General features: G+C 42.0%; 1 protein-coding gene across 1 annotated transcript in view; it reads left to right on the top strand.

Annotated features, from left to right (window-relative positions):
• Positions 1 to 23168, top strand: part of b3gat2 (beta-1,3-glucuronyltransferase 2 (glucuronosyltransferase S)) — a 51830-nt gene that overhangs the window by 7182 nt on the left and 21480 nt on the right. The window contains exon 2 of the mRNA XM_069174803.1: positions 15368 to 15512. Within this exon, the coding sequence (XP_069030904.1) occupies positions 15368 to 15512 (145 nt within the window). The remainder of the gene's footprint in view (positions 1 to 15367; positions 15513 to 23168) is intronic.

The following is a 23168-nucleotide window of genomic DNA, read 5'->3' as shown; positions in this document are numbered from 1 at the left end:
TGTGCTCTGAGGATCAGACACTTGGGAGAACGTTTTTCTTGTCTCAATCTGCTTCAGAAAACTCCATCAGAAAAGGACATTTTTACTTCTGTCAAACCAAATCTGTCAATAAAAGAGAATAAAATCCTCCTCATAACAAAGTGTCAGTGATACTGATGTTTTTTAACCTGTTCTAAAAATTATTAACTTAATTTTACCACATTTGATGGAACTGATGTGAAGCACAGCAATATTACGGTTTCGTTCCCAGTTTACAGACAAACTTCCACGTCTAAGTCATCTTTAATTGTGTTCAGTGTCGTTGTCCACACACAAGTTTTGTACAATGCCGGATCATCTTGGTTTGTTTTTATGATTTTAGATTTTGCCCTGACTAGTAAGTTAGTACTGATGTTGGGGAATTCGTTGTTAGTTCTTATGTTGTGTTTGATTTGACTAATTAACTTATCAGTGGCTGCTCATGTGATGGTCTTTGAACAGTTTGTGGGCATCCTTGTGATTCAGATGCTTTAAACAAATCATATAATCATAACTACTTTCCAGAAATCAACTGACTTAGAGTAAGTTGTGACAAACCAGTATTATTAAATGAGAACTTATGACCCCCCCCCCCCCCCCACACACACACACACACACACTTACGTATAAATGGTTGATCTCAGAGTATTCACCAGAAAGTCCATTATTTTGACCTTAACTCTGCTTTGTCGGGTCAGTTTCTTGGCACACAGAGCCATTCAGACTTGGTTGCATAACAAGCAATCAGGAAAATTAAGCTGAACCCTTTTGTTAAATTTTTTTCACTCTTCATTCCTGAAAAGCTGACTCTGGCGATGGAGGGTTTTTTTTTTCAGCTGACGGCAGCATGGCAGAGCCGTTTGATTCAGCTGCAGCAGTCTGTCAGCCAGGCACGACTTTCGTCAGACCTTTTTCTGAATAATTGAACTCCCCTGGCCCGGAGAGCTCCACTGTCATTACAGCGACTATTTCAGGGAGCAGGTACTGGAGCGAACGCCGTGTGCTGAGGAGTGACTCAGGAACACCTCTCTGGGATGGAGCCATATGGGTCTAGTGTTCATTTATTAGTTCTGATGTGGTGAGATGGCTTGTTAGATTGTGTTAGTGGTGGAAATCCACTGCAGCTAACATCTTGTCAATATTAATCAGACGGCTCGAGAAGGTGTGCTTTCATTTCATTTCTTTGAAAATTTATCTTTAGATTTGATTAGAATTTTTTCCCATTTGTGTGTCTATATATATCTGTCATAGGTTATGCATGCCACTGGGGAGTCGGTTGGTCAGTCAGACTTTTATATTTTTGCAGGAAATGTTCCAAAGACCCACATGCAAACAGAAAGCCTAAATTTGATCATTTTTTTCCAAGCAGCCGACTGGAGGCCTGCAGAGAGCGGCGGGGTGACGGCGAGGTGGCACAAAGAGAAAGCTGGTGGGATAAAGGAACCAGAGCGACATGGGAAATTCAATTTCCTCAAACCCATATGAGCAATTATCATAATTACATAGTGTAGTGGGAGAAGTGAGGGGTGGGGGTTGTAATGTCAGGGAAGCGAAGCAGAAAAGAGGCAAACCTCGCGGAGAAAGATTGTCTATGGTCGGCTCGGTGAGAGGATAAGGATGGGGGAGAGAGGGAGATGACGGAGAGGCTTCAGGCTTTTAAGGGCCGATGTAAATGTAAAAGAGGTGTTATGCGGCGGCTCTCTGCTTATTTCCACTGCCTTCTTTTTTTTCCTGATTTGGCAGTTTGAAGAAACACCGTGTCTCTGCTCTCTACTCCCTCATCAAATCACCTTTGTTCAGTTGTTGAGTGTGTGTAACGACGGCCGCTGAACAGAAGCTGATGTTCACTGAAGCTGATTTATTACAATAACATTTACATATCCTGCCTTTGGGGTTTGTGATAGGCTTGAAAAGGACACGTACAAAATCTTGAAACGTGTGTTCCCGGTTTTCAGTGTTCTTGTAGCTCGTTATATCGACCAGCAGGGTTCAATGATATCATAGACATTTTGTTCTTTGAATTTTGGTTTGCAGGACTTGAGATGTGTTTAGAAGCTGTATGTCAGCTTGTTGGTTGTCATTAGGGTGATGGTGATTGTGGATGTTGCTGCAGCAGTCGTGGAGGTTTGTAATCTGTTTTTAGTTGGTGTATTTCCTCCACTTCAATGTGTTGATATCTGGCTGTTATTCGTGGTTTAATGTGTGCAACATCAGAATGATCTTCAAAAGAAATTGTCCCAAAATGTTTCCTTTCTTTCAGAGAGTGAGAGGACAGGAACAACATCAACCTCATGTCTCGGCATTACACAGGAGCTGGAGGTCTGTTATCTGGATTAAGTTGCAGCAGCAATTTGTAGTGGTGGAACCATAGATTGAATATAAAAGCTTCCAGGTCTGAATTATGAGGCCAGAGTAGAAGTGCCTTGAGCTGCAATACCACCGAGGGCCGCAGAGTATTGGCTCTAAAAAATGAAGTACAAAGTCAATCAATTTTTTCCAAGTCATTACGGTGTCATTCGCTAAAGTCTTCTTACTGGTTTTCTGGTGGTCCATCTGAATATAATTTGATTGTCAATGAGATATTAGGCCTCAAAAATCGATATGTATCAGGGCGTGTCTGTTTGATTGACAGGCCTGTGGTGCAGTCAGGTTTCCACTATATTATATTAATCCAGTCTATTGCATGACTGCTTGTCTATGTGCAGCACTTTGGGTAACCTTTGTTGTGTTTTAAATGTACTACACAAATACATTTTGACTTGACTTGACTACAGGTGGGCAGATGTAGTGTCTTCAGAGATCAAGTCAGACCCGCCCTTCGCTCCTCCTCAGGTTGTCCAAATATGGTCACATCGGCTCCAAAATAGCGAGATGATGACGGCCAACATACCAAACACAAGGCCCCAGAACTGACGTTCACAAACCAGTGGGTGACGCCAGGGTTAAATTGCCGCTTGGGTGGACAATGCAGCCAATTTGCTGTTGTGAACACCCAGGAGGATACAATGATTGCAAACGACTCCCTATGGAGCATACCCAGACCCATTATTCAATCCTAGGCTAGTATGACTGAATGACTGCATTGCATAAAGCAGTGAAACCAGTGCAAACAGCTGAGTGAAAAACTCCATCTAACACCACCATTAAAGTTGCCTTCATGCAACATATGTGTCTGTAAGACCCATACATTAAAAGAAATGTAGTAATAAATTGAGAAATATATATATATATATAAAAGAAAAATGATTTCATCCAATGAATGAAAATCGCTCAAGCATGTACAGCTTCATATCAGACGTGTTGCCAGGCATGTTTTGTGAGCACTGGTTTTACGTTTGGTCTCGGTATCAGGGTGTCTGTAGGTCTTCCAAACCACTGATTTCACTTTCCTCAAGAAAAAGTCTTTAAAGGTATTCAAATTTGATTTACAAAATTCCTAAATATTTTTTTCTGGCCGGCCATATAAATAATGTTACATGCGATTTCAGCCAAAACTGGCAGAAAAATGTCCCACACTGTTGATCCAGACCTTTGTTATATGAAATATAAATGTGGATAGATAGATTATTTAGTTAAATATGTAATTGCTCCGTTTGCTCTAATCTAAATCCAGGTCACGTTAAGTGATGAATCATTGATATCAGTTGGAATTATTGATATGCTGCTTGAGAGTTCTGACAAAAATGTGATGTTAATGTTAAACATACTTAGTAAATAATTCTGGATTGTAATTATGGTTACACTCCTGGTTTTCATTGAAATCTTTGGCTGGTATGATGGTGAACACGGAGTAAATGTCCTCCTCTGTGGTCTTATTATTGTCTTTCTAATCCAGCAGGACCTGAAACTTTTTAGCTTTAACCACCAGGTAGTTGTTATTTAGTCTTATAAAACTGCTGAATTTAGCATATATATTTTGGTTTGTCCATAATTTTAAATATAGTTAATGTAAACAGATGTGCAGTATATGTGCTTATACAGCTAGTTGAGAAGTACCATGGAACTACAATATATGTTTGTGGACACACCCCCGATACACATGCACCCTCATCTTGTCACTATTGTTTTTCCCACATAAACCCATAAAGCAGTCAACCTGCACACATATCATGCACCATTGCATCAGTTTCATAGCCCGTCCTCAGCCTCACTAATTTGATTCATTCTTTTTCTCCCAGCTCATTTCTTCCCCTCCCTTTCTCTGATTGCCTCCGCCATGCATATTAATAATGCACAGATAAAAATACGCTTGATTAAAATCACACCCGGCCCAGCCACCCGGACACTCGCAAACAACGCGGTGACAGCTCTCTCTCCGGGGCAGAAGGCAGGAAACGAGAACATCCATAATGGATTTCATATACTTCATCATTAAGAGTCTCTTTGTGTGTACACACTATTCACTTCTCACCTATTTGTCTGCAGGGAAGGGAGTCAGAGTTGATTACGCGACCGAACCGGGGCGCTCCCAGACAGAGTGTCCTGGCTGCGAGTCAAATGAAATGTGATTCCTCTCAGCACTCCATTCTTCACCCCCAGCTTTTCTTTTGTTTACTTGTAAATAGCACGCCTCTACCAACCGAGCTGCCAGTGGTGTAATTTGTCAGGACTTGCAGGTTGTCATGCACTCAGCTGCATCTGAAATAATTGTTCATGTGTGGCAAAAATGAATTATTTGTTATCTCAGCGCAGCATCTGCCCTCGGGTGAAGATATCCATATTGATAATAAGATGGGAGCTTTCTTAACGCATGACAGTGTCCGCGGGTGGCTCCCCAGTATGCAGCTAAACCTGATGCAGAGCACAGAACAAAGGCTCAGATTTATCAGCGAAGCAAAGACAGCGTGGACTCGGAGCAACTGTTTTTAGACTGAAGGAATGGATTTACATTTTGCAGTAATATTTCCCATTTTAAAGTCCCTATAACTTCCTTATCAAACTATTTTTCCACACACAGATTTCATTCATTCGTATTGCAGAAATGTGGACTTCAACTCAGGTCAGACTCGAGTCTTAAATCGAGTCTGTGGCCATAGAATTTGCAGCTTATCTTTAATATCTGTGACTCGTGACGGCACTTAACTTGACCGGTTTGTTTAGATGTGACTTTTCCCTGCAGAGTCACACTCTTCTTCAGAAAACTTAAAATGCAGAATGGTGGACTCTCCCGCTGACTTTAACGAGGACTATCGTGAGTCTTTTCACTTTGTTGGCATTTATTTAAATATACAAAGATACAAACGGTGGACACAGATACAGAAAAACAACGGGACACTTCTCAAAAACAGTGAACGTCAGGGAGATGATGTAATTCCAGCGCCCATCACCTGAATGAGAAGAAACATTCTAGCTGGAGTGTGACCTGCTGATATCAGACGAGTCCACAGACCCAGTCAGTGAGTTTGGAATTTCCAGCTCATATCAACAGTATCTTCCTGTTTAGGTATCTTACAGAAATCAACAAAAATAAAGATAAATACATATACATACTAACTTCTCAAGCTGATATTCACTCATCTAGTATCTACACTAGAACAGCTGGCTACATACAGGAACCTTGTTTTTAAAAAAATTAACAAATCTCATGAAAGAAAACGTACTAGTTAAAGGACAAAAATCACAAAGTTGCAAAGTGTGACACAGAAAACTATGATGGAAGTTTAGGAGAAGATACGCAGTTTATCACTACCCTGAGTTACATTTGATTGTGGCAGCACCCTCTAATGATTGAAGTTATGATGGTCGCCAAGCAGGAAACGATGTGAGGTAGCTCTGGAGCCATGACATGCACATAGAGAGGTTGAGGTGGACGGATGGGTCAACAAAACATTGGACTTTAACAGGGAAGATCGCTGCTCATTTCCTGTTTCAGAGCGACTTTTAGCCATGACTGTTCCATTACTTTACTGTATGTTTAATATTGGAGCTATGATGATAAAGGTTATATATAAATATGGCTTAAATAAACTACTGCAGGAAAACAGCCAGTCAAGGCTACATTCATCAGCAACTCTATATTTGATAAATGTATGTGTTCTAACTGATGGTTGACGAGTCATTCTGCCGATTTAGAAAAATATCTTGTCCACTTTGAAATCACACATTCATTTGCTGAAGCGAAAGATGTCCCAGTTTTCCACCGGTACTTAAACGCAGCATGTATTTTACAGATCTGTGTGGAACTTCAGACACCCACGGGATCTGTGTGTATCAGGTGAAAAACAATGTCTGACTAATTGCTTCGTGTATTTGTGTGCTGGTATTGCACACAAAATGTTTTGCACATTTCTAAATCTTATTATAATTATTATTATTTTGTGTATGATACATCACTGTGAGCATTTTGAGTCTAATTTCTCTCCATAAAAACTCCTGTATCACTGCTGTCTCCAAGAGTCTTCTGTGATCACAAATATAAATATTTCTATCCATCTCGACACATAAACTCTGCTGGTGTCACTGTAGATCCTTTAATACGTATCTGTGAGCATTTAGAGGCTAATTTCTCTGCATATTTTTGGTCCTGGTCCCAAACAATGCTTGGCTCAACGCCACGGGGAATTGCTTAGCATCTTCTCTGATCCAAACCACATATTATCTTTTTGTTCCTCGACTGTTATTTCAGTTTATTGTATATACAGCTGCCATTTCTGTCTGTTTTTGGAGGGTTGGGAGTTTTTTCTAATCCAAATCCGTTCTTTGAATAGAAATGGTTTTATATTACACAGACAGGAAAGTCCTTTGAGGCAGTTTTGTGATTTGTACGGACCATGTCAAGTTACTTTTCTTCTTGTACTGAGTGTAATTTTTTGGGGCCTGGAGGGCTCTATAGACTTGTAATGTCAGACTACGTAAATAAGACTGATTTGACCCCCTCTGAAAATACAGTTCATTAACAGGTAATAAATATACCTCAGATTGCCCAGAGAGACTGTGTATTAAAATGAATGCTCACTCTAGTCAGTGTTGTACTATAACGGGATCCCCGGTCAGTGTTTAAAATCTTTTCATGTTAAATTGAATTCATCTCCAATAAGGAAATTAATTGTCTTGCCCTAGAAATAAATGCACTCCAAGACTTCTATCTGTAGATTTAAAATGTGCAGCTTTAAAATGTGCAGCTGCTGCTTCATAGACAATAAGAAGCCGAGTGGATGTGTCAAAGAATTTGTTGAGTTTTTACACCCCAAACAAAGATGCGTTATCTGAAGATGTGGAAACTCTCATCCAGAAAAAAAGAAAGAAAGAAAATGATCTCCACAAAATCCCACTGAGTGTTCTGGCAGCAACCTTTGCTGCTCTTCCTTCCCAGTAGAGTCCCCGTGGGGAGCCGGTGGAGTTTGCTCTTGATTTCAGAACCGATCATGAGGTTGAGCTCTGTGGTTTGTGGGTCTCTCAGAGAGTTGTTTGTAGATAATGTTATCCAGAGCAGGTGCTCTGTACTGAAACAGTACAAAACGGAAGCCCGGCTTTCTCATTCTTTCCCCTTATTTGTCTTTTTTCTTAAAATACCTTCTTCATACAACTTTATCATTTTGTTGCTCTCTGCTGTGATGAACACTGAAGTAATTTCATAAAGCAGAATGCCAGCCTGAAATGATCAGGTGTGTGCTTTGCTTTCTGTAAAATCTATTTGCACATGGCTGTTAAAAGCTTTTTACTCATCTTGCTGTGAAAAATAGGCATTAAAAAGCATGCACATACACACACACACACACACACACACACACACACACACACACACACACACACACACACACACACACACACACACACACACACACACACACACACACACACACACACACACACACATTTCCCAAACTAAAATACTTTCTGTGTCAAGGATTACATTCGAGGTTGTATTGATTTTCTTTTCTTTGACTCCACACTTTCCCAGGATTGTTGCAGTGTTGGTGACTGTTTAAAACTCAAATTCTGTAAAATAGGAATTTAATACAAAACCTTTTACTGATGAAATTAATAATATATTCTAACAATATTCTAAAAGTAGGAATGTTGTCAAATTACAATTACAAGTGATTTAAATTGTTTTTGTTAGTATTAAAAATAATGAAATGATGAAAGACAGACTGAGCTCCTGGTTTCCTTCTGAACTGGAGTTTGTATTTTGGCCTTGAAGGATTAAATCCTCAGCTTCAGTCAGAACTACCGGACATACTTTCTGAACTTGAACATTCTGACGTGCAGATATGAAGTTTGATGGCTGTTTATAATTAATTCAGAATATGGGATCAGCTTTCATCACATATTTTGCCCTTTTTGATCTGTCACTGCCGATGTGTTTAAGGTGCAGCAGACCATCAATGTTACACCCTAGACTTTTATGATTCTGCACCAATAAGGAATTGTAGCATTATAGGTATTTTCAATCCTTAAATCTTGCCTCATGTTCCCTCTGCTAACACTGTCTGCTAGAAATTATGTAGCTAAAATGCATCATAAATGTAACTATTATTACTAATGGGATGTTGCCATCTCAATGCAATTTTTGCCTCGCATTCTCCATTAACACACATTCACACAGGAATGATGGCAAGGTTCCTGCCATCAGGACAACTTGGGGTTCAGTGTCTTGCTCAAAGAAACTGACATACAGGGATTGAACCCCCAACCTTACAATCTTGCTCTACCATCAGCTCCTCCAGCTGTAGTGAAAGACCCCTTCTAACCCTGAGCCTGAAGCCTTTTGGTCCTCTACGCATTAGGAACCATGTTGCTGAATGCTAATGCAAAAGCACAGACTGTATTATGTATGAAACATTATTACATAACACATTTAGATAGCTGGAATTGTATTGAAACTGATCATATCAGTAAGATGGTCATTGATATATTTTTTTTCTTTAAAATATCCAATCGAGCTTTACGGTGTCTCCTGTGGGGATGACAGCATTGTTCAACTTGTATTTTGGTTTACATAGACACTTGCAGCTCCAGCACTATTTTCCAACTTGTCCTGCCTTTCAGGAGTCAAGTTTCCAACTGTGGCACAAATTTTAACTAAATTTTGAGGAATCTGTAAACTATTTCATTGAGCTACTAACTGTTGTCTGAATACTGGAGGTGAGATCACCAGTTGGTGCTGATTCTGAAGTAAAGAGTCATTGAATGATTTCAGACGAAGACAGATCAATAATATGACGTCGCTCTCTATTTGAGTCGACATGAAAACGACGATCAAAACGTGATGAAGATCTGCAGTTCAGTTTGCTTCATACATAAATTTGGAAAAGATCACAGTTTTTACAAACGGATCAGCTGCAATTTGTTGTGTCTCCAGGGAGCCGAAGCTTCAGTGGATGTTGAGTGCTTTGTTGCTTTAAAGAGCAAACCAACATAATTATCTCAGCCAATCATAAACTTTTTAGCAACTTGAACTATCGAATTTCCAGCATTTCCACTCTGTTTTGATGTGCTACACAAAACCATCACTGTCCATGTGTCGTTTAACGTCAATGCAAGCTTTTTTGTTGTTGTATTTCTATATTCTTATCCTGAAAGTCTCGACACTTATTTCTGTGAGACTTGATGTGAGAGTCATTGAAGCTTGTTTAATGACACAAACTTGTTTCAACTTGATGTTGATGAAAGTCAAGCTGTTTGTGAGATTTAACATTAGCATAACTGGAATCTGTAAAATTCTTCAAAAGGCAGCTTTTGCTTCCAGTTGTGGGCAGCATTCATTCACCAAAATGTTACCCAAATAGTAAAATGAGTTTCCCTCCAAAAAAAAATTGCCCTGCAGTCTAAAATCAGTTGATTTACAGTAGCTGCCATGAATGTGTTGTCAGAGCAGTGCCGTACTGGGACAGAAAAAGAGGAAAGAGTTCAGTGAGACACTAAAAACATCCTGCTGCTGTCCGTGACGTAGATAGAAAGCTGTTAAAGGACGGTGAAATCGCAGTAAACCACAAACCAAGAGGAGTTAACCCACTTTACATTTTGTTTTGGATGATTTCTGTATCATATTTAAACTCCATCTTCAGGCAGGTTGGACTTATGCTTCAACCTGGGGAGAGCTAGACTATCTCGTGTGGGAGACCAGGACCACTTCTCATTGTTATTTGAAGATAAAATTCTGAACACATAAAGACAAAGTTTTTCTTAAATCACTTTCATTTGTAAGAATGATTGTAGGTTTGTGTGGCTGACATTACAATTATCCATTAATTCAATGAAAGGAAACACTAATTAACTTATTAAATTGGTACTTAATGCAAATACACAGAAATCCATGCTGCTCTAAAGATCCAAAGACAGAGATTACAGTAATTTGCATATCTCTACTGCAACAGAGACAAAGAATGTAAATATCTTGTTATCTCGCTCAAAGATAAATGTACACTTAAACATCGTATTAACACCCTGACCGCTGTTCAGCCTGTACAAAGACTATTTTACTACTCTTACTTCTGGATCGTGTAGATGTCACCATAGACATGCTGCTGCCTTAACTGCTGTTATTATAGTAAACTTATATTATATTTAGCTCTTTGGTTCATTACTACAGATAATTTCACTGCATGCAAATGTTGTTATTTATTTGCACGAGGAAGCCTGGTCTAAAAATTGCCATCTTATATCTCTTTTATACTGTGATACAACTTACAAACAACTGCTTATTATTATTATGATTATAAAAATAATAAAAACACCCCTAAACGTTTTGTAAATAATTACTCTGTATCTTCCTTTAACTAAGCCTCGGTCCTGTTTATGATTCAGTTCGTATCTGTTCCTGTCACATCACTTGATTTCTGTTTCACTGTACCTCCATGCTGTATAACAGCATGTACTTGTGCGCTCTGTATAAACAAAGGTGTAACCAGAAGTTCGGTGCTGCAAACTTTTCCTGTGCCAGCAGTGATCTGCAGACGGTGGCATGAAAACCAGCGTGTGCTAAAGCAGTCGCCACCGAGCAGAATAATGTACCATCTGCTGAAACGCTGTCACCCCACAGCTTTGTTTGGCTCCCTGCAAACAATGTGACATTGAAATGCAGCAACGTTGAAAATTAAAATTGAAACAGCATCTGTAGTCGAGTGCCTTCACCACCAGCACCCAAAAAACGGTATCTTTCTGACATCAGCTCAAAACTGTCTCCAAAGCTGGTGTACCATGACTATAGTATGTAATATAATTCAACTTGATGAAGCTGATGCTGAATCCAACATCTCCTGATCACTACTGTCTGTCACTGCTCGCATGTTGGAGCAAAGATGAATTCATGCATTCATTTTTAATTCGATTTTTATCCTCGGAGCCTCAAACAGGGAGAACTAAAATCACATCACACAGATATAATCTGGACACATTCCATTTGTGTTGCATAAATGAAAGCTATAAAGACAACAAATGGGAAAGCAGTAAAAAGTGATGTTGATATATCTTGGCACACGCTGCCAATGGTTTTTATTTCACTCATTTAATGCAGCATGGAGGAGCTCAACGGGCATTCATGTGAGACAGATGTATTTTAAGTGGGCTATATAATGGATTATTGACATCTCACTCCTTAAGCACGAACTTCCTGTGTCTGATGAGTGACATACACAATTCACTGAGCTGTCATTGGTCTCAAGTCATTGGCTCTCAACTGGAGAATCAGCACCACATAACTGTTATTCTTCAGATTTCACATTTTTACAATCACTTTAAGGCAAAAGTGTCAATATAATGAAAGAAGCCTAATTTGCTTTGTAACTGTAAATTTAACTGAATTTAAAATCTGCGGCACTTTTTTTTTATACAACCAATGGATCAATACCTGTGAAATGTGAAAGCGATACTAATAGTCACCAGCCCATCGATAATTATCACCACAAATCTGTACTTCCCCCAGCTCAAAGGAGAATTTTAATATCTTTAAGCTGATTGTTGGTTTTTACAACAACTTAATTGTTCCTGTTGAGTCTGACCGCTGTTGTCAACCTTGTCTCCAGCAGCGGTTTTAGCGGATTCTTTCTGATCCCATAAAGCAAATTCAATGTACATTTAAATAATTTTTAGATGATGGTCAGGAGTTTTGAGAGTCATTGAGTTGTGACATCATCTAAACATTTTCCAATCGCTCTAATTTGACAAACACAATTTCTGATGGAACTTATTGACAGAGGCTATTTGGCTTCCAATGTGTCCTGATAACATTATACTCTGATAAAGGGTAGAGTTGTATTGACTGTTGTTCATTGTTCCTTTTTTTATATTAAGACAAAGATTCACAGCTGGTTGGTGTTTGAGAGAAATTATTCTGATCTTTGTGGAGTTTTACAAAGATTTTCTTTGGGAGATGTCTATGATGCAATAATTTCATGGAGGAGACATGGCCTTTCAAGGGAATATAAAAAGCAAATTTCTTCACTCTGTAATTCAGCCTGATAGTTCAGGAAACTGCAAGATGCGTGTAAAACACAATAATAATGGACTTTGGAAGTGCTTGAAAATGACTGAATCTGACTTGTGAAACCCCCAGGTGACAACAAAAACAGTAAAACCATAAAGACAGATAACAATAACTAGTTTATTCATGTAAGAAATTAGATGTATTCTCTGGTTTCTAAATGTCCATCAAATGTCGGTCTTCAAAGTGTTCAAACATTAGACTCCCTGTAAACCCAGCTCGATCCTGAATGTGTTTGGATAGCCATAGACTCCATTCTAACGCTCTCTAATAATGTGTCAAACTGTACTGAGCTTTGAGGTGCAGCATTCAAACCAGGGGATCATTAGCAGTCAAACTAGAACTTTGCCGCTAGGCTAAAATAACGATCGTATCCAGGAACGATATGGGAACGACCATCGCACGGAGCCAGCCGCTCTTTCTCTCCTTTTCTTTTCATCTTTGTGTTTTCACAAAGGAGAGGAGCAGGAGTCTTTGAAAAATGACCTGAGAGAAAGGCAGACAGCAGCAAAAGAGGAGCGGGGGGCGGGGGTGGAGGGGGGGTTCAGCATCACACAGCCAAACTCAAGGGGCCACGGTATAAATGGGGAAAGTGCTTCAAAGCTGGTGGTGTTGCTCAGGGGCCCAAGCAGGAAAAGAGGTGTTCGGGTGCAGGCAGGAAGAGACGGAAATAAGAGAAATGGAAGTAAACAGAGACGTGAAGGAGAGCAGAAGATGCTTATCTATGTTCTTGAGATGGAAGTGAGGTCAGACGCTCACTAAATGTTCAATTCATCCACTTCCTTTCATTCGGTTGAATCTAAAGATAAAGTCACAGCATATCATGTTATTTATTGGAAGATGAATAAGTTACAGTTATCGTCTCTGACAGCGTTATATAAATAAATGTCAATTTCCCGTTCTTTAACTCGGGGGCTGTGCAGGAGCAGCAGCAGAGACGCAGCCTGTTTCCAGCCCCCGAAAGCTTTTAGACCCGCTGGTCAAAACTACACGGGAAGTGATGGTTACTACTGGGGGATTAGCATTGTGATCATCCAGTGAAGGGTGAGCACTATGACGCTGGAGGTGGGATGTGTTTAGCCTAGCTTAGCATAAAGACTGGTAACAGGGATAAACAGCTAGCTAAGCTTTATAGAAATATAATAAATAATATATAAAAAAAAGAACTGACCAATTCCAATAATGCTGAATCTTATTGGTTATCTGTGAGTAAAGAGAAATATGAAAACCTCAGTCTACAGTTTAGCTTCTGTATTTGAGCTCAAGCAACGCTCAATATGTGTTTTGCTCATTGACTGTTTACAAAAGTAGACGTAACTTTCGGGTCTGAAAAATTAGGCCGATGCAGAAGTGCCTTAAGCTGCAATACCACTGAGTGCCACTAGAGGTCGGCTCCAAAAAGCCTCCATAGACTCCCATTCAGCTACTCATAAAGTTCAAAGTGAATAAAATGTGTCCATCAGTGTTGTTAGCTAAAGTCACTCCTTCTTATTAGTTTTCTGGAGGTCCATCTGAAAATAATCCCTCATTCATTAGAAAAGAAGATTCAAGAAGACCTGTTTTTGGGGGGGTGTCTGTTTGATTGACAGGCCTGTGGTGCAGCCAAGTTGCAGCTATTGGTGGGCGGGACGTAGTACCGCCGGGTATCCAATCAGATCGAGTCAGATCCACCGCTGGCTCCTCCCCCAGCTTGTACAAATATGGTTTTGCTGTCATTGGTCTTTGCTTATGATGTTAAACTAGAAGAACCTGAATTATTCCCGAGTAAGTAGCTTTCAGCTGAGATCAACTTTGTTTTTCTGCGGGCCACATTATTCACTCTGCTCTTCTTGGTACCCTACCAAGTCTCCTCATCCATGATTGTTTGGAAGTTTGCAGAGAGCTGTGAATCCTGTCCATATATTGCACTATATATACACTTGGTTTCCCATGGCTTCAGAAGATAGAGCTCAGTGTGATGTCTGCGTGCAGTAATGCAGCGCTGCTTACTGATTTGGTTTTGTTCTGTTGCTTTGTCATGAGCGACTGGCTGCAGGCAGTTTGGGTGAGCGATGAGGAGCACTGTTTGAACGAGCGGGCTTCAGGGTGGCCGGGGGTTGGAACATGAAATCACACACACACACACACACACACACACACACACACACACACACACACACACATATATATATATATGTATTAACACACAAAGACAAGATACAGATGTCTCATACCTCAACACAAAAACTCTGTCCTCACACAGTCCACCACCACACACACACACACACACACACACACACACACACACACACACACACACACACACACACACACACACACACACACACTCACAAACATCTCCAGTCTTTTATCTCACTCTCTCTCCCCGTCTCATTTCTCGTCACACTGCTTCCGGCTGTGTGAAAATTCATTCTCTGTGAAAATGGAAGGCAGCTCTGCGCTGCACAGTTTCATTTCGTTCTGTATTCAGTTAACCACAAAGTCACTGCACGCTGCTCTCCTCCACATTTCAGATGAAATTAAAGATTTCTAATCACTCATGCAAACTGACACTCAAGTAATTAATTTCAGCGGCATTTCACAGCCCTGCTCTCTGACTTTGTGGGGCCTCTGACGTTCCTTCAGGGTGGATGTCACCCACCGGCTCCGACATCATGTCTGCTTTGCTTTTGCATAACTTTTATTGTGATTAGCAAGAAAACTGAACAGGGATCAGCCAAAGGTGTGGTCCTCTCACAGCAAACAGACTTTTAACCAGCCCCACACAGGATGTCGGAGCAGATCTGACTCCTGCTGCTTTTAAATAACTATCATGCAGTCAGGCTTCATATTATTACACAAGAGATTATATTTAGAAACCACTTAGGGAATACAGTTTGGTACAGCATGTCGTAACTAATCTCATTTTCTTCTTCCTCTTTGCAGATGCGCAGCACGCGAGGTGTGTCGGTTTGGCCCGTGGGATTTGTGGGTGGCAGAGCGTATGAGCGCCCCCTGGTGTCGGGAGGGAAAGTAGTGGGCTGGTACACCGGCTGGAGGCCGGACCGAACTTTTGCCACAGACATGGCAGGTAAGACTCAACTTGCAGACAAATGAAAACACCAATAGCAGTGAAAATGAGCTAAATCTGTCCCTTCTGACTGAATCTGAATACATCTGTAAAAGGTTCAGTTTGGGGGATTCAGAGGATGTATCAGCAAACATGAAAAATAACTTTCATAATTATTTCGTCACCTGAAACTAAGAATATTTGTGTTTTTGTTACATCAGAATGAACCCTTATTATCTCCACAGGGAGCAGGTCCTCTTCCATGCAGCATGCCATGTTGAATCATGTTTCTACAGTAGCCCAGAGGGGATAAACCAAACGCTGGCTGTCATGTTTTGCGACCACCGTAGATCGTGGGGTGTTCAGTTGGTTGCATTCTGCGACTTCACTGTTAGAAGCCACTAAATCCTTCACACTGCCCCCTTTACGTTTAGCACTTGAGTAAATGTTTAGTTACTTTCCAACGCAGTTTTTCACACGACTGGGATACACTCATTTTTCATGGCCATCTTCCGTCTGTTTAACACTTTAGTCAACAGCCACACACTGTATCTCAACAGCTGCTGAATTTGGTCCATGCCCCTGTATCCGTGATGTCCTTGAATGACATCACCAGGGTTGTGTTTGTTATGTAGTATGCAGTTTGAAAAGCCTGACTGCCTCTATGTGAAGACTGCACTATACTGAACTGGCTGGAAAAGAAAGGTGAATTGGTCATTTTGGTTGCTCTTTTAAGTTCTAAGTGCTTTGTGGAAACATCAAAAGATTTCATCGATCAGATCATGGATTACAGACGAGTCGAAGTCAGTTGGAGTGTTTTGGCCTGTTGGCTTTCATCAGAGCGCAGAACAAACAGAAAACAATACACGGTGCTCTTTCTGTCTGTGAGTTTACCAGCAGAGATCAGACAGCTTTTCCATCCAGCTTCTGTTTTTTCATAGATTAATTTGCTATAAAATGAGATCCGATCTTTCCAATTTAGTGTTCTGACTGCTACACCTCCACACAGGAGCTGCCGTGCTACTTCACTTGATTGTTTATTCCTGAGATAAATCATCGCGCAGGAGTGCAGGGTCTTGTTGAGTAGAACACTGCTGAAAAGCGACGGACTGAATGGAGTTTGAATTGAAGGGACCCAGTGGGGTGAAAATAAGGCATCAGGAGCCTCACCAGGTTTTATGTTTTGAATGCAGCCTGTTGTCTCAGAAAGACTTTTTGGGTCAGTCAAACGAGTCTTTTCTCTTAAAGTTTTCAGTATTCAGCAGTGACTTCTATCTACATTAAGATGCTAAGAGGATTTATGAGCTTTTAAATCACTGCTAACAGCTGATGTTGAAGACTTTTTTTAATAATGCTTTGAACCTCATTTCTTTGCCTTTTCATTGCTTTTGCTTTCTAAAATAGCTGTGGTATTTACTTTAGCAGGCAAATGTCGCAATGCTGCTTCTTACACTGTATTTATGATAATTTCTACTTTAATGTTTTCCTAAAGCTCACATGTTGAAAAAACATTTCTGACTGTGCAGCTTGACCTCATCTATACCTTTTTTATCAATCAGAAAAGTGTATTATAGAGCTTATCATGGATATATTTCTATCTTCCTCATTTACATTCGGCAGGTCATATTCTTTAAAGCCGTTTTTGCTTGTTTTCCTCTTGTTTCGTTTCCTGAAGTGTGGATGCAACACTTCAGACCAAACCCATAAAATGCAGAATAAGTACAGCTGACAAAAAATAAACATAGTGTGAGAGCAAACAAACAATAAACTCAATTCAATAATATAAATCCATATGATGTGTATAGTGCAGCAGTGGGATCAATGATGGATGACAACTACAGAAGAGGTACAGCTTTTCTTTTTAGTTTGCCCTCAACAAAAATATAGCCAAGTGTCTAAAATGACTTCTCTTTTCCTGACACGAGAAAATGTTTGTCATTGTATTATTTGCTATTCCCTTTGTTTAAGCATCACAAACCCTTCAGGGGAGGAGCTCTGGGTCAATGGTTGGGCGTGAAAAGCATCCAAGTTGTACTAAAATACAAAAACGTGAATCTGAACTGACAAACAAGCATATTTACCCGAAAAAAAGATATTAGTTGATCAAGATGCACACTAAATAAGCTACTAACCTTACAGGTATTGCGGTTTGCAGTTCAGCGATTACTTGAAGTTAAATCTCAGGTTATGGTCTACCAGGGTTTACTAATCCTCTGTTTACCAGTCTGTAACAGACAATCTTGGTTTCAAGGTGTGACAAAGACTGATGACTCTGTCTGTGATCTCAGATACTGTATGTAGTTTTAATTGCTCACATTTAAAGATGTGCTTAATGTGAAACAGAACACTTATAGTGCACCTGTTTTCTAACATGCTAGCAATATTAATGTTTTACCTTGATAATAGGGTCAAAAAAAGACAAGTAACACAGCTGTACATTGAATATTCGGAGTTCAAATTTGCTTCACAATGTCAGCAGAACTTAAGATACATCAACAAAATGAAGGAAGACAAATGATGGCTATAACAGGCTGTCACATATAATATTTGACATTAATTTTGTCAGAATATGACACACAATAATCTGTCAAATAGCATTAATGTTAGATGTTTTAGAAAGTAAACACAGTATTAGCTACCTCAACTTAACTGAAGCTGCTGTGTGGATGTGACAGAAAAGCTTTTAGCATTTTGCCAGGATTTTTTTTTACATTATGGAAGATGCTGACAAACAAGAAAATGCTCCTCTGATTGGAGCCGACAATTATGGTTGATCTATTTTGACTATTTAGTTTATTGGCTCCATTGATGACCTCATTTTGATGAGTAACTTTCTTTTGCTAATTTTCTTAACAAAACCATAATTGTGAGGTGCGACCAAACCTGTACGACAGAGTGAATCCGTGTCATGCCACAATATTTGAAGGCAGTAATATGAATCTGGGTGGGTTAGAGAGTTTTCAGATGGAATCACAGCAGTCCAACTGTGTCTTTATACTTATTATCGTCCTAATGCAGAGTAAAGGCTGAGCCGATATCCCCATCAATCTGTTTACATCTTCATATCTCCTGTGTAAAAATCCAATCAGAGGAGTGATCGGCACCCACGCTCCCGCCGACCTGAGGGAAAATAATTAATCACACTGACCAAATAATAACACCCTGTCCGTCACCATCCCTTATGCCACCTCACCCACACACACACGCTCCATTTAGACTGTGGAAGATGTTTTTTCTTAATTAATAGTATGAAGCGTCGGCAGAAGAGACCCTGCAGCGGAGGTGTGGTGATGGCATGCTTGTATCACTCTGAACACATATGTCGACATGCTCACACACATGCAGTAACACGCTCACACACATGCAGTAACACGCTCACACACATGCAGTAACACGCTCACACACATGCAGTAACACGCTCACACATATGCACAGATCAGCCCTCAGGATTGGTTTTAATTAAACCGTGATATCAGCAGCGAGCCTCTCGTTTTCTCTCCTCCACCTTTCCTGCTTCACCATGACCAAGATCTCATGCCTCCATCCTACTTCCAACCATCCCATTCCACCTAATCTCTCTCTCTCAAACACACACACACACACACACACACACACACACACACACACACACACACACACACACACACACACACACACACACACACACACACACACACACAGTGTAATTATCAGCCTTACTTTTACACTGTGCTGTATAATTACACTGTCAATTTGCAACGCTAAGATTTACTGCGGCGGCTGCATTACGAAGCATTTTTTTCTTGCTTTGAATTCTGCAAGGACAACAATGGCTGCGCCAAGCAAACGGCCCAAACTTTATTCATTCTTAGATTATTATTCATAGGATTTACAATGGGGTGTATGCAAAGCGCTGAGCGAGTGCCAGTGCGTGTCCTAATAGTATTGTGTTATACAGCGCTGTATTGTTAGGAGACCACTAAAGCCTCCCATCTACTGCTCTGTCTCATTTAGCCAGACACAATGGAGCTGGGACAATGACCATGTGGAGCACTATTCACCTCAGAGTGTATGTGCGCCTGTAATTATGCACATGTGCACAAACACACACAGACAATTACATCATGTACCTACTGGAAGGACACGCTATAGCACCCCACACCTGCCAGCACTTGAATTAAGACGAGTGGACAAGCGTTCATGTTCCATGACATGCATGCAATTTCCTGAAAGCACAATGCAGCTGCAAAAGAGAGAAAATTAATGTATGTGTGCACACAGAGTAAATACAACAATACAGGGTGCATGCACGCCCACTGCCACACAAAGACGGTTGTACCTTTGTTGTGTGGCACTCGTGCCTTGGGAGTTCTCCCTGAGATAGGGACATGAAAGTGTTTAACCCCCAGTAACCCCGGTGTTTATTCCCTGCTCCTGAGCCGGTGAGCTGAGAGGAGCAGAAAACGGGATAGAGACATTTCTCCTGCACTGAAGGACTGCAGCGAGAACCAGAAAACATAGCAGTGAAATATATATCACACTCTATCAAAATATCAGGATACATGCAGATTGTAGCTGTGGACACTTCAAGGTTTACGTTGACTGTTTATTGTCAGATTCAAATTCATTTTAATTTGGTGTTTTAGTTCAAGTCTGAGCAAGCTTAGCTCGATTAAATGCAGAAAGCAGCTGAAGGTGTGGGAGGTTCATGCTGATAGCACAGCAGTGATGTGGAGGGGATGATACCCACATCACTGCACTGGCGTTGTGGTGGCGGGGTGTGGTTAGCTCAGCTGCTGGGGGTAGAGAGTGGGAGGAGTGGTTCAGGGAACGGTGCCGGGCATGTGCCATGCACAAGATGACGCCGGTGGATGACGTACAAGTCTTTATGGACATGTTCGAGTCGATGGCGGAGGCATGTGCCTGGCTGGCGGCGGAGTGGGCGGTGCGACTCCTGCCTCTCCTGACAGGGGAGGCGCAGACAGCGGCTCTGGGGTTGCCTCCCGGGTACAGACGATGGTACACGGACGTGAAAAGAGTCATTATGGACCGGCTGGGCCTGTCCCCGGAGGACCACAGGAGGAACTTCCGGGAGGCTAGGCAGGGGCCCGGGGACCGGCCATTCGCCTTCGCTCAGCGACTGAGGGACTCGGCGACCAGAAGGCTGCAGCCGGACAGCGCCGGCGATGGTGGACAAGATCGTGGGGGAGCAGTTCACGGAGGGACTGCCGGCCGGGACAGCGGCATGGGTCTGCTGCCACCGTCCGGCGATGCTAGAAGCTGCCATCACCCTTGCCGAGGACCACCTCGCGGTTCATCCCAGCGGGCAGGAGGATGGCGGTCGGTCGCCAGCTGCAGCCCGACCGATTCCTGCGCCTGATCCTGGAGGATCCAACAACCGGGGTGGCTCGGGCCCTGCCAGCTTCGCGGGCACTAACAACCCCCAGGTTCACCGATCCCACAGGTCCAGCCGGCCCCGGCGCCCTTCCCAACCTACAGGGGGTTCCTCAACCACCAGGGCAGAAGTGTTGGAGGTGTGGTCGACGAACTCCTGGACTGGCTGGGCACTGCACGTTTCTTCACAACACTGGATTTAACCAAGCGCTACTGGCAGATTCCTCTCTCGCCAGAGTCCAAGGAAAAAACGGCCTTCTCCACTCCGTTTGGATTATACCAATTCACTACACTTCCCTTTGGGTTGTTCGGTGCCCCGGCCACTTTCCAACGCCTCATGGACTGGGTGCTTCGTCCGCACGCTGCATATGTGGCATATGTATCCTACCTGGATGATGTCATCATCCACAGCACCACCTGGGCGGAGCATGTGCAGCGGGTGGGCACGGTGCTGGAGTCCCTGAGGCAGGCTGGGCTCACCGCCAACCCAGGGAAGTGTGCACCCCTAACTTCTCTCTCCCCTTTACTCTGCAGACTGATGCGTCGAACAGAGGGCTGGGGGCCGTTTTGTCCCAGGAGGTGCGGGGGGTGGACCGCCCTGTTGTGTACATCAGCTGGAAGTTATCGGAGAGGGAGGCCAGGTGCAGCACAGTGGAGAAAGAGTGCCTGGCCATCCGGTGGGCGGTCGACTCCCTGCGGTACTACCTGCTGGGACACTCATTCACCCTCTGTTCGGACCACGCTCCGCTGCAGTGGCTCCACTGCATGAAGGATACCAACGGATCACTCAGTGGTATCTGGCATTACAGCCTTTTAACTTCAAGGTGGTCCATAGGCCGGGGGCGCAGATGACTGTGGCCGACTTCCTCTCCCGCTCTCTGGGGGGGGGGAGGAGTAGGTTAGGCCGGATGGCTCCCCGGCCTAAGTCGGGCGGTGGGGGTATGTGGTGGCGGGGGTATGTGGTGGTGGGGTGTGGTTAGCTCAGCTGCAGGTGGTGGAGAGTGGGAGGAGTGGTTCAGGGAACGGTGCCGGGCAGGTGTAATGAGCACAGCTGAGCCAAATAGGGACTGATGAGCTCTCCCCTATAAAGGGAGCAGGGAGAAGGAAGAAGAGAGAAGCGGTTGCACATAGATATTGGTGTATGGACCAGGCAAATAAAGGCATTTTACACCCGAACGTACGACTGAGCGTGTCATCTGTGTTCTTTTTTGTATGCTCAGTTCGGTCAGATGAACTTTAGATAGAGTCTTGGTTCCAAATGTCTTCCATTTTATAATTACTGATGCACTGATGTGCAAAAAGTGAATGGGACTAAACACTTTCTGAAGTGACTGTGATTGGATATTGTATTAAACACATGCCCATATTTCATGCCGATAATTTGGTAGTAAAACAACAATCCTTTGGCCATTTGTAGAGGCATAGACCTGCAGATTTTGGGGAGTATTGCATAAAAATGTTTGGAACTCAATTCCCACCATTCAACACTACATTCTGAAAAAACTCAGTTCTTTGTCTTTTGTGTTTTTGATTTGATTTCATTCATGAAATGTCAGAAAATAGGGATGTGTAGTGTCTGTGTTGTTTCTTATTAGTGTCTGAAGGAGCATTTTGGAAGGCTGAATTCATTGTTTGTCATTTTGGAGCATGAAAATCTGAAATTGGATGAAGCAGGAAGAGTCTTTGTAGAGCTGAGTGGGTACAACTACATCAGGTGACTGAAACAGCTGCCAATGAAGTAGATGTACATCACAACAAACATATTTCAAAGCTATGATTAATGAGGCACATTTGCTAATGAGTAATATGTTATTTACTGACACTGTCCTCTGAGGTTTCCTGGACTCATCACTGAGCGGACATTAGATGGACTCGGTCTCTCAGCTTTGTCCTGTTCGCTTTTGTCAGTCGTTGGTGTCAGGTGCTTGTTGCCGTGGTGTTTCTGCACTGCACATCCCAGTAGTCACTTGTCAATCACAGTGTGGTCGGGAAGTGACACCTTTCTCCTTGGATTTTCAGTCGCTCTTGTCATTATTCAAAACAAATAAAAAGCCTTTCCATCTATCACACATCATGTGGTGTGTTCAGAAGAGCAGATAGTCAAGTTTCCTGAAGTGGATCTAAATGGGCACAGACGTTACATAAACAGTTTGGTCCTTTTTTGGTTTCTGATTTTAGTGTCACAGCGTTGTGGTTACCAAGTCTGCTTATTTATGTTTTTGCCCCGGAGATAAACTCTTTTGAGTTTCATATCAGCCTGTGAGTTCAGAATGAATCAGAGCAATGGGCAGGAACGGAGACAGA

This window comes from Embiotoca jacksoni, unplaced genomic scaffold, assembly GCF_022577435.1.
Source record: "Embiotoca jacksoni isolate LCO1_2020_lvr unplaced genomic scaffold, fEmbJac1.0.p SCAF_61, whole genome shotgun sequence".
NCBI lineage: Eukaryota > Metazoa > Chordata > Actinopteri > Embiotocidae > Embiotoca > Embiotoca jacksoni.
This window is presented reverse-complemented; position numbering and strand designations above follow the sequence as displayed.